This window comes from Lethenteron reissneri, chromosome 68 (assembly GCF_015708825.2).
Source record: "Lethenteron reissneri isolate LAM-NWPU_2019-01 chromosome 68, ASM1570882v1, whole genome shotgun sequence".
Taxonomy (NCBI): Eukaryota; Metazoa; Chordata; class Hyperoartia; order Petromyzontiformes; family Petromyzontidae; genus Lethenteron; species Lethenteron reissneri.
Genome location: NC_083846.1, coordinates 3,145,013 through 3,160,906, shown reverse-complemented (window position 1 = coordinate 3,160,906; position 15,894 = coordinate 3,145,013). Strand labels below are relative to the sequence as shown.

The window sequence follows — 15,894 nt, the reverse complement described above, 5'->3', positions numbered from 1 at the left end:
TTGCGTTTCTTAAATGGGCTCTGTCCTGTTCCCCCCCAAGGATACAAGTCCCAAACAACTCGAGACTATAGTCTCATTCCGGCACCTCCGATTTGCACGGTTGGCTACGTATGGTGCGAAAGAAGTTCACCATACATACACAGAGACCCATAGACTCAGACAGAGACCCATAAACTCACACAGAGACACATAGACTCACACACAGACCCATAGACTCAGACAGAGACCCATAGACTCACACAGAGACCCATAGACTCACACAGAGACCCAGAGACTCACACAGAGACCCATAGACTCGCACAGAAACCCATAGACACCCACCGAGACACAGACTCACACAGAGACCCATAGACTCACACAGAGACCCATAGACCCACACAGAGACTCATAGACTCACACATAGACTCATACAGAGACCCATAGACTCACACAGAGACCCACAGACTCACACAGAGACTCATAGACTCACACACAGACCCATAGACTCAGACAGAGACCCATAGACTCACACAGAGACCCATAGACTCCCACAGAGACCCACAGACTCACACAGAGACCCATAGACTCACTCAGAGACCCACAGACTCACACAGAGACCCACAGACTCACACAGACCCCCATAGACTCACACAGAGACACATAGACTCACGCAGAGACCCAGAGACTCACACATAGACCCATAGACTCGCACAGAGACACATAGACACCCACGGACGGACAGAGCTGACGCGTTCACGCTTGTCAACCATAAGTTGTAAAGCATTAAAACGACAAAGGTCCCTCGGTATACCCGTTTGTAAATTATCGGGGCAACCCTGTTAATCTATGGGTGTCTCTGTTGGTGTCTATGGGTGTCTCCGTGGGTCTCTGTGTGTGTACGTATGTATGTATGTTAAACTTCGTTCGCACCGTACGTAGTCGACCGTGCTTATCTATGGATGTCTCTGTGGGTGTCTATGGGTGTGTCTGTGTATGTACTGTATGTTGAACTTTTTTCGCACCGTACGTAGTCACCTGTGCTAATCTATGGGCGTCTCTGTGGGTGTCTATGGGTGTCTCTGTGAGTCTCTGTCTATGTACTGTATATTGAACTTTTTTCGCACCGTACGTAGTCACCTGTGCTAATCTATGGGCGTCTCTGTGAGTGTCTATGGGTGTCTCTGTGGGTCTCTGTGTATGTACTGTATGTTGAAGTTCTTTCGCACCGTACGTAGCCAACCGTGCAAATCGGAGGTGTTAGCGAGCACCTACGAAGGCCGGTTCACTGCGCGCAATCTGGTAGCCATCACCACGCCTGGCCGCCTTTGTCTCCCCAGTGTTAGAGTTATTGTGAACCCTCCGTTACAGACAGACAATTCGACATAGGTAATATATTGACGATCTTAACCTTGATAATTGGTTTTTTACCCTTCTATCTGGCAACAAAACTGACACCTTTTTTTTACAAGGAGTCACGTTTACATAGACCACAATACCTGCAGTCATAATGCAAACAAAAAACACAACTCTGATAATGTGCACTGTCCTTGAAGTTGATTGGTCCACACCAGAGACAGCTTTCCTTAGAGCCTAGTCTCACATAGGTTGGACCAGATGACGCCAAAAGGCGCACAACTCAAAGACAATGCACCATCAGAGTATGAGAGCTCGGGGTAAGCATTTACACCATTGGAACCTCATTTGCATTATGACTGCAGGTATTGTGGTCTATGTAAACATGACTCCTTGTAAAAAAAAGGTGTCAGTTTTGTTGCCAGATAGAAGGGTAAAAAACCAATTATCATATTTTTACTGGCAAATGAGGTTCCAATGGTGATCTTAACCTTCGTTTGAAAAGCGTCAAACTGATAAGAGAAGTAGTGGTGCCTCCTGCACTATTAAAACACGGCTTTTATTTTGCCAGGTAAGCCCCCACTGAGCTATGCAGCTCTTTCTTAGAAGCGACCTGGCCACAAATCACGAACGACAGCTCAACGAAGGGGCTTTCATCATCGCGTGGAAATTGTAAAGCAGCCAAATGCTCTAAACGCGTGTTTCTAAATGTGGAGGGGAAAACCGGAGGACCCGTAGAAAAATCCACATGACCACGGGGAGAGAGAGAGAGACACGCAAACTCCAAATATACAGCAGCAGGCGTCAGGGTCGGGATCGAACCCACGACCTCCTGTATACCATGCGAGGTAGTCAACATCTCCTAGCCACCGTGATGATGATGATGATGAGAGACGCAAACTCCCAATATACAGCAGCAGGCGTCAAGGTCGGGAACGAACCCACGACCTCCTGTATACCAGGCGAGGTAGTTAACATCTCCTAGCCACCATGATGATGATGAGACGCAAACTCCAAATATACAGCAGCAGGCGTCAGGGTCGGGAACGAACCCACGACCTCCTGTATACCAGGCGAGGTAGTTAACATCTCATAGCCACCGTGATGATGATGAGAGACACAAACTCCAAATGTACAGCAGACGTCAAGGGTCGAGATCGAACCCACGACCTCCTGCATACCAGACGAGGTAGTTAACATCTCCTAGCCACCGTGATGATGATGAGAGACGCAAACTCCAAATATACAGCAGCAGGCGTCAGGGTCGGGAACGAACCCACGACCTCCTGCGTACCAGGCGAGGTAGTTAACATCTCATAGTCACAATTCAATTGGAATGCGCCAAATCTCAGAAGCTAAGCTGGCTTTGAGCCTGGACAGTCCTGGGAAGGGCGACCGCCGCAGGCTTAATTACAGCTGGGTCTGCCCGGGGTAGGTGACCCGGGAAAACAACAACAACAACAGCAACAACAACAAACATCCGCAACCGGCACACCGCATCGAGTATACGAGATAGGCCCTCACTTGCACAGGGCACCGTGAGCCGGGCGTGTGTGACGTTGTGTTGCAGAGAGAGCGCGCTTCACACGGCGAACTCGTGTTGTGTGGGTGTGTTAAGGCACGTGTACGGGGTACGGGGGCAAGGCATACGTGTGCAGGCCACGTGTGCAGGCCACGTGTGCAGGTCACGTGTGCGGGGGAGGGGCGCAAGGCACGCGTGTAAGGTACGCGTGCAGGCCATGTGTGAATGCCACGTGTGCAGGCCACGTGTGCAGGCCACGTGTGCAGGGCCACGTGTGCAGGCCACGTGTGAATGCCACGTGTGCAGGCCACGTGTGCAGGCCACGTGTGAATGCCACGTGTGCAGGCCACGTGTGCATGCTACGTGTGCGAGGCACGTGTGCAGGCCACGTGTGCAAGGCACGTGTGCAGGCCACGTGTGCAAGACACGTGTGCAGGCCACGTGTGCAGGCCACGTGTGCGAGGCACGTGTGCAGGCCACGTGTGCATGTCACGTGTGCAGGCCACGTGTGCGAGGCACGTGTGCAGGCCACGTGTGCAGGCCACGTGTGCATGTCACGTGTGCATGTCACGTGTGCAGGCCACGTGTGCAGGCCACGTGTGCAGGCCACGTGTGCATGTCACGTGTGCAGGCCACGTGTGCGAGGCACGTGTGCAGGCCACGTGTGCAGGCCACGTGTGCATGTCACGTGTGCATGTCACGTGTGCAGGCCACGTGTGCAGGCCACGTGTGAATGCCACGTGTGCAGGGCCACATGTGCATGTCACGTGTGCAGGCCACGTGTGCAGGCCACGTGTGCAGGGCCACGTGTGCATGTCACGTGTGCAGGCCACGTGTGCAGGGCCACATGTGCATGTCACGTGTGCAGGCCACGTGTGCAGGGCCACATGTGCATGTCACGTGTGCAGGCCACGTGTGCAGGCCACGTGTGCATGTCACGTGTGCATGTCACGTGTGCAGGCCACGTGTGCATGTCACGTGTGCAGGCCACGTGTGCAGGGCCACGTGTGCAGGGCCACGTGTGCAGGCCACGTGTGCAGGCCACGTGTGCGAGGCACGTGTGCAGGCCACGTGTGCAGGCCACGTGTGCAGGCCACGTGTGCAGGCCACGTGTGCATGCCACGTGTGCAGGGCCACGTGACATGCCACGTGTGCAGGCCACGTGCGCGTAAGGACCGCACCTGCATGCTCGTCTCGTTGCTGCTCAGCTCGGCCTCGTCGCTGGGCAGGGCCACCTTGTACTTGGCCCTGACCTGGAGTTCAACCTCCTCCTCCTCCTCGTATGTTGGCCGTGGCTCTGCGGGCAGTCACAACAGGGAGAGCGGTCACAACAAGGGCAGTCGCAGGAGGGCAGTCATGGCAGGGGCAGTCACCGAGTGGACTGACAAGAGCGCAGTGACGAGAGTAGTCACGGGGGAGAGGCGCAGCTACAATTGCCAAAAGGTCGTCGCGTGAAAGGGGAGTCAAGGGAAGGGCAGTGAAACGGAAACTGATGGTCGCGCAGTTAAGGCCGCAACTACTGGTCACGGGGTAGGTCAGTCAGGGAACAGTAACAGAAGAAGAGTAATAGGTTAGTCACGGGGCAATTGCAGAAGGGCAGTCACGTGAGCGGTCACAGGTTCGTCACCGGGCAATTCCAGACGGGCAGTCGCGGTAAAGGGCAGAAGGGCAGGTGGACCTGGCTCCAACATGGAACCTCGGTCTCGTGAGCTGGTGTGAGAGCGTGAGATTGCGTGTGAGTGAGATTGCGTGAGATTGCGTGAGAGTGATTGCGTGAGAGTGATTGCATGAGACTGCGTGAGACCGATTGCGCGAGACCGATTGCGTGAGAGTCAGATTTCTTGTCGAGTGAATGCGTGAGATTGCGTGAGACTGGTTGCGTGAGACCGATTGTGCGAGACCCATTGCACGAGACCGATTGCGCGAGACCGATTGCGCGAGACCGATTGCGAGAGACCGATTGCACGGGACCGATTGCGCGAGACCGATTGCGCGAGACCGATTGCGCGAGACCGATTGCGCGAGACCGATTGCACGAGACCGATTGCGCGAGACCGATTGCGCGAGACCGATTGCGCGAGACCGATTGCGCGAGACCGATTGCGCGAGACCGATTGCGCGAGACCGATTGCGCGAGAGAAGAGAACGCAAGAGCTCACGTCTCCCTCCTCTGGACTGCGCGCCACGCTCACCTCTGAACAATCATCGCGGGCTATAAAGGATGCACAATTATTTTATTATTTATTATATCCGCGCACGGGACTTTGTTTCCATGTCGTATAAATATCACAGGTCAGACGGAGGTAGTCCCTCTCTTTTTGTTGTTGTTGTTTAAACCAGACGCTTCCAAACTTCTAAATCGCCACGTCCTCTACGGTGGCTATGAGATGTTAACTACCTCGCCTGGTGTACAGGAGGTCGTGGGTTCGATCCAGACCCTGACGCCTGCTGCTGTATATTTGGAGTTTGCGTCTCTCATCATCATCACGGTGGCTAGGAGATGTTAACTACCTCGCCTGGTACACAGGAGGTCGTGGGTTCGATCCCCAACCCTGACGCCTGCTGCTGTACATTTGGAGTTTGCGTCTCTCATCATCATCACGATGGCTAGGAGATGTTGACTACCTCGCCTGGTATACAGGAGGTCGTGGGTTCGATCCCCGACCCTGACGCCTGCCGCTGTATATTTGGAGTTTGCGTCTCTCATCATCATCACGATGGCTAAGAGATGTTAACTACCTCGCCTGGTATACAGGAGGTCGTGGGTTCGATCCCCGACCCTGACGCCTGCCGCTGTATATTTGGAGTTTGCGTCTCTCATCATCATCACGGTGGCTAGGAGATGTTAACTACATCGCCTGGTGTACAGGAGGTCATGGGTTCGATCACCGACCCTGACGCCTGCTGCTGTATATTTGGAGTTTGCGTCTCTCATCATCATCATCACTGTGGCTAGGAGATGTTAACTACCTCGCCTGGTACACAGGAGTTCGTGGGTTCGATCCAGACCCTGACGCCTGCTGCTGTATATTTGGAGTTTGCGTCTCTCATCATCATCACGGTGGCTAGGAGATGTTAACTACCTCGCCTGGTATACAGGAGGTCGTGGGTTCGATCCCGACCCTGACGCCTGCTGCTGTATATTTGGAGTTTGCGTGTTCTCTCTCTCTCTCCCCGTGGTGGCGAGTATTTTAATCTCCGGGTCTTCCGGTTCCCCCCCCCCTTCACAGGTATAAGTTGTCTTGTGGTTGTTGTTTGACTTGCATCCCACTGGGATTTTTGCACAGCGTTGGTGTACGGTGCTTTTTTTCTGGAAGACTTTGCAGTTTTCCCTGGATTTTTTTTGTTTTTTCGCGTAGTCACTTTAAGATATTTTCTTGTTTATTGTTTTTTGTTTGTTGCGGTTGCACCCGATTCAAGAGCCGAATGGCTCACAGGGCTATACCAAATAAATGAAACTGAAATAATCAACAGCACGCGTTTAGAGTATTGGGCTGCTGTACATTGCCACGTGATGATGATGAGCCAATTCGTTTTGCTATCATTTGTGGCCAGGAGATACGTAGCTCTGTGAGCCTTACCTGGTAACATAAAAAAGAAAGTGTACTTCTCTGTGTATCCATCACTATATGTGTCAGCCTCTCTATCCATCTGTCTGTTTGTCTATATATTTGTCTGTGTCCGTGTGATGTGTGTGTGTGTCTGAGCCGGCCTTCATATGTGCTCACGAACAGCACTTTCCCCAAATGTCTGTGGAGGCTATACGGGGGATCTTTGTCTTGTCTTGTATAGCCGCAAGAGTCTGTTAAGGCTATACGGGGAGTCTTTGTATACATATGCCTGTGTGTGTATGTTTGTGCGGATGTGTGTGTGTGTGTGCGTTTGTCTGTTTGTGTGTGTGGGGAACGGTAGTGTAGCGGTTAGCGCTCTGCGCTACGAACCTGGCGACCCAAGTTCGATTCCCACTCACGGCTAAAATCAGTGACGAGCATCTGAATCGGTCCTGGGCCTCCCCTAGGTCGACTCAGCCTCAAATGAGTACCTGGTGCGATGTGTAGTAAACATCGCCACTGGGGAGACAAAGGCGGCCGGGCGTGGTGTTGGCCACCCACCCCCTCGTGTGCCGTTCTGGCCTTCATAGGTGCTGCTCGCTAACAGCACTTGCCCCAACAGTCTGTTCTGGCTATACGGGGGGATCTTTCTTTGTCTTTGGAGCGGTCGTGTAGTGGTTGGAGTGGTTAGAGCACTTTATTACGACCTCGGTTACTCGAGTTCGATTCCCGGCCATGTCCAACATCACGGGTGAGCGATACCCCAAACCTCCACCACCAACCAGTGTGGTGAAGTATGGTCAACCCCCCCCCTCCCCCGCAACTAGAACTACTTCTCATTGGTTAATCCTGTGCTGGAGAACCACGGGTGTGGAAGAGCATCATCAGTTACATCTACAGAACGTGAAGAAACAGTGGCATCTACATATGAAGAACGTGAAGAAACAGTGGCATCTACATATGAAGAACGTGAAGAACCAGTGGCATCTACATATGAAGAACGTGAAGAAACAGTGGCATCTACATATGAAGAACCAGTGGCATCTGCAGAACGTGAAGAACCAGTGGCATCTGCATCTGCGGAACGTGAAGAACCAGTGGCATCTGCATATGAAGAACGTGAAGAAACAGTGGCATCTACATATGAAGAACCAGTGGCATCTGCAGAACGTGAAGAACCAGTGGCATCTACATCTGCAGAACGTGAAGAACCAGTGGCATCTACATCTACAGAACGTGAAGAAACAGTGGCATCTACATCTGCAGAACATGAAGAACCAGTGGCATCTGCAGAACGTGAAGAACCAGTGGCATCTACATCTGCAGAACGTGAAGAACCAGTGGCATCTACATCTACAGAACGTGAAGAACCAGTGGCAATGTAGTCACTACGCCACTGATAATGTAGTCACTGATAATGTAGTCACTACACCACTGATAATGTAGTCGGCCGAAACCGAAACCAGACTAAAAGCAAAAAATTTACTTTCGGCCGAAACCAAAAGTTTGCCGAAAGAGGCCATTTACCAACTTTCGACGCCAAACCGAAACCCAATTTCGGTCGACGCCACTGCCGTACGCTCCCCACGCGTCTCACCTGCGCAGAGCGAGGCGAGGCTTCGCCCGGTCTCTGCGCGCCGCCACGAGCTCGGGTACTTGCGCTCGAAGTGTCGCACCACGACCCACGTGCCCTGCTTGCTGAGCAGCAGCGAGCGGTCGCGCACCGCCAGGAGGTCCGCGTCACGGTCGCGCGTCACACACGCCCATCCGGGGGCGTGCCGGCAACTCACCTGGTGGGGGGGGGGGGGGGCACAACACGCCGCGTAGTGTATAGTGTAGTCTGTAGTCTGTAGTGTAGTATATAGTGTAGTTTATGGTGTATAGTGTAGTCTGTAGTGTAGTGTATAGTGTAGTCTGTAGTGTATAGTGTAGTGTGTAGTGTAGTCTGTAGTGTAGTATATAGTGTAGTCTATAGTGTATAATGTAGTCTGTAGTGTAGTATATAGTGTAGTATATAGTGTAGTCTATAGTGTATAGTGTAGTCTATAGTCTGTAGTGTATAGTGTAGTCTATAGTGTATAGTGTAGTGTATAGTGTAGTCTATAGTGTAGTCTATAGTATAGTGTAGTCTATAGTGTATAGTAGTGTAGTCTGTAGACTAGAGTGTAGTGTAATCTATAGTGTAGTGTGTAGTGTATAGTGTAGTCTATAGTGTAGTGTATAGTGTAGTGTATAGTAGTGTATAGTGTAGTCTATAGTGTAGTCTATAGTCTATAGCGTAGACTGTGTCTAGACTACAACGTAGCCCATAGCCTACAGCAGTGATATCCGCGCCAAACGTTGTCATTCCAACCAAAACCTCCGTCGGCTCACCAGGCTGGCGAGCTGGCCCAGGTGGAAGCGGGAGCCGCTGTACCCCAGGCAGGAGCCCTCCGCGTGGCTGCGCAGGCGACCCCCGGGTAGCCACAGCCACCGCTGGCCGGGCAGCCGCTCGTCGCACTTCGACATCCAGAGACGCGGGGAGCCCGCGGCCGTGGACAGGCAGTCGGGGCTCTTGGCGTTGCGGATCTGGAACGGGTCTAGAGCAGCACGGGTCACAGGTGAGATGCAGGAAACTGGCACGGGCCTAGGGCAGCACGGGTCACTGGCACGGGTCTAGGGCAGCATGGGTCGCAGATGAGATGGAGGAAACTGGCACGGGTCTAGGGCAGCACCGGTCACAGGTGAGATGCAGGAAACTGGCACGGGTCTAGAGCAGCACGGGTCACTGGCACGGGTCTAGGGCAGCATGGGTCGCAGATGAGATGGAGGAAACTGGCACGGGTCTAGGGCAGCACCGGTCACAGATGAGATGCAGGAAACTGGCACGGGTCTAGGGCAGCACGGGGCACAGGTGAGATGCAGGAAACTGGCACGGGTCTAGGGCAGCACGGGTCACAGGTGAGATGCAGGAAACTGGCACGGGTCTAGGGCAGCACGGGGCACAGGTGAGATGGAGGAAACTGGCACGGGTCTAGAGGAGCACGGGTGGCAGGTGAGATGGAGGAAACTGGCACGGGCCTAGGGCAGCACGGGTCACTGGCACGGGTCTAGGGCAGCACGGGGCGCAGGTGAGATGGAGGAAACTGGCACGGGCCTAGGGCAGCACGGGTCACTGGCACGGGTCTAGGGCAGCACGGGTCGCAGGTGAGATGCAGGAAACTGGCACGGGTCTAGGGCAGCACGGGTAGCAGGTGAGATGCAGGAAACTGGCACGGGTCTAGGGCAGCACGGGGCGCAGGTGAGATGCAGGAAACTGGCACGGGTCTAGGGCAGCACGGGGCAGATGAGATGGGTGTAGTGTATAGTGCAGTGTACTACTTCAGTGTGTTAGAGAGTAAATCCACAAGATTTACAATTTGAGTGAACACAACACAAAACATAATTGTTCGACGTTTTCATCCGTTTCAGATTTGACAACGCCTCATTGGAACCCCGCACAGATATGGATTTGCGTGCACGCGGTGGTGAGTCGGGCCCGCGCACACGAACACAATATCTCCCCTATACTCTTTGGTTCTTTCGGTAAAGTCACGTAGGTATACAACAAAATAAATCACGACGTTTCGATTGCAACACAAGCAATCATCATCATCATCATCAGGTGATTGCTTATTTTATTTTTCTACCTACGTGACTTTACCGAAAGAACCAAAGAGTATGGATTCCTGCAGTCACGAAAGCTTCAAATCTAGAAATCTCCCCTATAGCCTTCAATAGAGCATCACTCGTGAAGGCCGGTACGGCGCGCCTATTAAACTAACAAATTAAACTATAAAACTACGCAAAATAACACTATGTTTTAGCAGGTTACGGCCCACTGAGCAACCCCATCTCGAGCGACAAATTGTAGCTCAAAGAAGTGGCTAATGATCAACCACGTGGGAAATGTAGAACAGCCAATTAACTCTAAAACGCGTGGTGTTGATTCCATATGTGGAGGGGGGAAACCGGAGGAGCCGGAGAAAAATCCACGCGACCGCGGGGAGAAAGAGAGACACGCAAACTCCAAATATACAGCAGCAGGTGTCAGGGTCGGGATCGAACCCACGACCTCCTGTGTACCAGACGAGGTAGTTAACATCTCCTAGTCACCGTGGTGATGATGAGAGACGAAAACTCCAAATATACAACAGCAGGCGTCAAGGTCGGGATCGAACCCACGACCTCCTGCATACCAGGTGAGGTGGTTAACATCTCCTAGCCACCGTGATGATGATGAGAGACACAAACTCCAAATATACAACAGCAGGCGTCAGCATCGGGATCGAACCCACGACCTCCTGTACCCAGGCGAGGTAGTTAACATCTCCTAGCCACCGTGATGATGATGAGAGACACAAACTCCAAATATACAGCAGCAAGCGTCAGGGTCGGGGATCGAACCCACAACCTCCTGTATACCAGGCGAGGTAGTCAACATCTCATAGCCACCGTGACGCCCTATCGAGGGCTGGGTGGTCACCAGCACCACACCCGGCCGCCTTTGTCTCCCCAGTGCTGACGTTTGCACATCGCACTAAGGACTCATTGAAGTTTTGATTTAAAATTTTTGTGACTGCAGGGATTCAAGTCACGTAGAAGGAAAATAATAAAATGATATAAATATAAAACAATATCATTATCCATTCTTACGTGACTTTACCGAAAGAACCAAGAATACTCATTGAAAGTTGGGTTCTTGGTGATCGAGGGAGACGGGTGGGTCCCAGGCGCGATTCAGATTATCGCCACGGTGGCTGATGGCCGTGGGCTGGAATCGAACTTTGGCTCGCCAGGTACGGAGCGCAGTGCGCTAACCGCCACACTCCTAAGGCAGGCGTGCACAGGTACGCGTGCCCTAGACTGTGTCAAAACACCTGGACGTGGCAGCATTCCGGCGTGCACGGACGCATCGAATTCCCAGCAAAGACACACACACAAACGCACAGATCCAGAATATTGATTTGTACTGGAGGAATCCGATCAGCTAACGAAGCTCATTTTTTTTCGCACGCCACACGACACCAGCAGAACCAACACAAAATAAATGTATCTGCACGGTCGCAAACGCAGATCTTTCGAATGAGAAAATGAGACGCAAGGACGGACGGACAGAGACGGAGACAATAGCAGCAGCGAGGGGATTCGTAGACACGGACAAACCCGCATATCCGGACCGCTAATAAGCAGTGACAGACAGACACAAACATTCATAGACGTATACATAGCACGAACGGAGACGCGGTGACGCTCACCCAGGCAGACAAAGCAAAGATCCCCCGTGTAGCCTTAACAGACTGTAGGGGCAAGTGCTGTTAGAGAGCACCTATGAAGGCCGGAACGGCACACGAGGGGGTGGGTGACCAACACCACGCCCGGCCGCCTTTGTCTTCCTAGCGGCGATGTTTACACACCGCACCAAGTACTCATTTGAGGCTGAGTCGACCTAGGGGTGGCCCGGGACCGGTTCAGACGATCGTCCCTGGTGGTGGCCGTGAGCGGGAATCGAACCCGTGTCGCCAGGTTCATAGCGCAGCGCGCTAACCGCTGCACCACCGCTCCCCACTTCTCGGACGCACGCACGCACTCACGGACACGTAACCCAAAGACACACGCGCACACACAAGGACGTGTGTGTGTACACACACACAGACGCATGCATTACTAAGACACACACGCGCACGCACACCGTGCAGTGTTTACATAGACACACGTAAACAGACACGCGGAGCTGGGTTTAACACGTGGTAGGAGGAGGTTTTCGCGACCACTATGATCCATTAGAGGGATTTTTTTTAAGGTTAAATCGCGTAAATACAAATGTGTCGTTAAACCCGCCACCACCCGACACGGCCAATTAGTAAAAGGTTTGTCACGTAAACAGAACGTGGCCAATTCGTTACTGGTTCAGCACCACAACGATTGTGTTGGAGAGTAAAACCCACTACAACATTTACAACTATAGTGTAGTGTATAGTGTTGTGTATAGTGTAGTGTATACTCTTGGGTTTTTTCGGTAAAGTCACGTAGGTAAAAAATAAAATTTAAAGTTAATAAAAGTAATAATGGAAATAAAATAAAATAATACTTTTATTAACTTTTAATTGTATTTTTTACCTACGTGACTTTACCGAAAAAACCCAAGAGTATGAATCCTTGCAGTCACGAAAGCTTTAAATCTAGTGTAGCGTATAGCAGTGTAGTCTATAGTAGTGTATAGTGTAGTGTATAGTAGTGTATAGTGTAGTGTAAATTAGTGTATTGTATAGTGTAGTGTATAGTAGTGTATTGTGTAGTGTAAATTAGTGTATAGTAGTGTAGTCTATAGTAGTGTATAGTAGTGTAGTATATAGTAGTGTATAGTCTAGTGTATAGTAGTGTATAGTGTAGTGTAAAGTAGTGTTTTGAATAGTGTAGTGTATAGTAGTGTATAGTGTAGTGTAAAGTAGTGTATTGTATAGTGGAGTGTATAGTAGTGTATAGTGTAGTGTATAGTGTAGTGTATAGTAGTGTAGTGTATAGTGTAGTATACGAGTACAGCACTACACCGATTGTGTGTTGGAGAGTAAAACCCACTACAACATTTACAATTATAGTGTAGTGTATAGTGTAGTGTAAAGTAGTGTATTGTTTAGTGTAGTGTATAGTGTAGTCTATAGTAGTGTATAGTGTAGTGTATAGTAGTCTAGTCTATAGTAGTGTATAGTGTAGTGTATAGTAGTGTAAAGTGTAGTGTATAGTGTAGTGTATAGTGTAGTGTATAGTGTAGTGTATAGTAGTCTAGTCTATAGTAGTGTATAGTGTAGTGTATAGTAGTGTAAAGTGTAGTGTATAGTGTAGTGTGTAGTGTAGTGTATAGTGTAGTGTATAGTAGTGTAAAGTGTAGTGTATAGTGTAGTGTATAGTAGTCTAGTCTATAGTAGTGTATAGTGTAGTGAATAGTAGTGTATAGTATAGTGTATAGTGTAGTGTATAGCGTAGTGTAAAGTAGTGTATTGTATAGTGTAGTGTATAGTAGTGTAGTGTATAGTGTAGTGTATAGTGTAGTATACTAGTACAGCACTACACTAATTGTGTGTTGGAGAGTAAAACCCACTACAACATTTACAATTAGATTACTGTGACGTTTTGCCGGTCATTATAACAACAACAACAACCACCAGCATCATCAGGCGACGGCCAGAAGCTATGGGGAAATCCTCCCGTGTCAGTCTTGAACCCACACGGACTCTCACACGCAGGAGTACGCGCAGACAGACAGGCACACTTTACACCACCCATCAGCACGAATTGGCGACGTACGGCGCGAAAGAAGTTCAACGCACGCGCACTCAAAGACGAGCATCATTGACAGACACAGCGATCAACACGACACACAAACACACGGACACAGAGTGCTTGAAACGGACACCACCATACGCACACTTTGAAATCGACTCGCTTCACACGCGGTCAAACAAACCTTGGACATGGACGCGAACGGCACCGATGGACAGGACACGTTGTTTAACGTACCCAAGCGCACACACACGCGCGTTTAGCATTTAAACTTTTAAAGCCATCGGTCGGCTACCTGCTAACGTGAGTTGTACGCTCGTGCAGTTGAAATCAATCTTGCACCTCCACTCTCACCGTCAGCAAAGGCGACACAGATCCCCTGTGTAGCCTTTAACAAACTGGTTCAACAGTTCTTCTGCTGGATACATTTTTTTCCGCCTAAGGACGACCGCTTGTGTTGCACTCGAAACGTCGTGATATAAAAAATAATTCTACCTACGTGACTTTACCGAAAGAACCAGAGAGTATGATACATAGAGCAGTTCATAGTTTGATGGTATCACGTGGTAATGCTCCATCGCATGTTTTACATCTATTACACAGTGAATATTGAACTGAAGCTTGTCTTAAAACATTTTTTTTTATCGCAGATCAAATCGTAATGTCAGAAAAATCGTAATTAGACGTTTTTCCCAAATCGTTCAGCCCTAGCGTGTGCCAACGTGCTCAAGGCTTTCATGGGGTATGGATTTCTGCAGTCACGATAACTTCAAATCAAGATTGTAACAGACTGTAGGGGCAAGTGCTGTTAGCGAACACCTAAGAAGGCCGGAACGGTACACGAGGGGGTGGGTGGCCAGCACCACGCCCGGCCGCCTTTGTCTCCCCAGTGGCGATGTTTACCACACACCGCAACCAGGTTCTCATTTTGAGGCCGAGTCGACCTAGGGGAGGCCCAGGACCGGTTCAGATATAATCGGTCACAGTTGTTGTTGTTGGCCGTGAGCGGGAATCGAATTCGGGGTCGCCGAGTTCGTAGCGCTAACCGCTTGCACGACCGCTCGCCACCACCGCCACTACAACAATTAAAAACAAGCCGCTTAATGAAATGTTAATCAATGAATTCCGCTACGCACGCGCACGCCCCGAGAAACATTCCAAAGCAATTTCCTTTCTTTGTGGGACTCAGCAAAGCCCCCCTCGTTTCTGCCACTCACCTGCCAGCACGTTCACCGCGGCCAGTAGCAGACACAGCAGGATCAGCGCTGGCATGCTGATGCTGCCCAACACGAGAAAGACGACGGTTGTAATGGTGCTGGTGATGATGATGACGATAGCCTCTCGATCGCTCTCGACAGCCGCGGCAACTCTGCGGACATTCACGGCGCCTATCGCTTCGGCTGACAATCGCGTTGAGTAGTTTGAGATTCGTGATGCTCAAAGAGAGAGAGAGAGGAGCAGAGCGAGAGAAGGCGTCCTCCGGATAAGGCCCCCCCCCCCCCTCCCGGCTGTCGATGTCCAGCGGATGGAATTCGCAGCGGACCGCTCGTCACATAGGCCGTGACAAGGGCTGGTGACGAATTGAAAACGCTCCTTCTCTTCCTTCCACGCATTGTCACAGCCTGCTGACCTCCCGTCCACAGAGAGAGAGATGGGGGTGGGGGTGTAGCGGGTATCTCTCGTTATAATACCCCCCCCCCATCGCCACCAACTATGTCCACACAAACACCAAGATCCCCACACCCCCCACCCACACACACACACACCCGGATCGCCGCAATGGATTGTGTTTTTTGGGGGGGGGGGGTGGTAATGTTCGTTCTAGATTTGAAGTTTTCGTGATTGCCAAGATCCATACTCTTTGGTTCTTTCGGTAAAGTCACGCAGGTGAAATAAAAAAATAAGAATACAAATTAAAATAAAGAATAAAATATAACAGAAATTAAATAACGACGTTTCGATTGCAACACAAGCAATCACCATCAGGTGTGAAAACTACGGCAAGAAAAAAAAATGTAGCTGAAAAATGTTTCTTGCTGTAGTTTTCACACCTGAGGACGATTGCTTGTGTTGCAGTCGAAACGTCGGGATTTGATTGCTTTTATATCTTATACCTACGTGACTTTACCGAAATAACCAAAGAGTATGGGGTGGTAATGCTTCTAGCCAACAGCACCTATTGAATGTCGA

At 50.6% G+C, this 15,894-nt stretch overlaps 2 protein-coding genes across 2 annotated transcripts in view; one reads left to right on the top strand and one right to left on the bottom strand.

Annotated features, from left to right (window-relative positions):
- LOC133360363 (receptor-type tyrosine-protein phosphatase beta-like) overlaps positions 1 to 15,266 on the bottom strand; it is a 76,618-nt gene extending 61,352 nt beyond the window's left edge. Inside the window, 4 exon segments of the mRNA XM_061579044.1 lie at positions 4,036 to 4,151; positions 8,003 to 8,195; positions 8,779 to 8,984; positions 14,922 to 15,266. Coding sequence (XP_061435028.1) covers positions 4,036 to 4,151; positions 8,003 to 8,195; positions 8,779 to 8,984; positions 14,922 to 14,976 — 570 coding nt within the window. The 5' untranslated portion in view covers positions 14,977 to 15,266.
- Positions 1 to 15,894, top strand: part of LOC133360360 (troponin I, slow skeletal muscle-like) — a 277,194-nt gene that overhangs the window by 50,875 nt on the left and 210,425 nt on the right. The window lies entirely within an intron of this gene.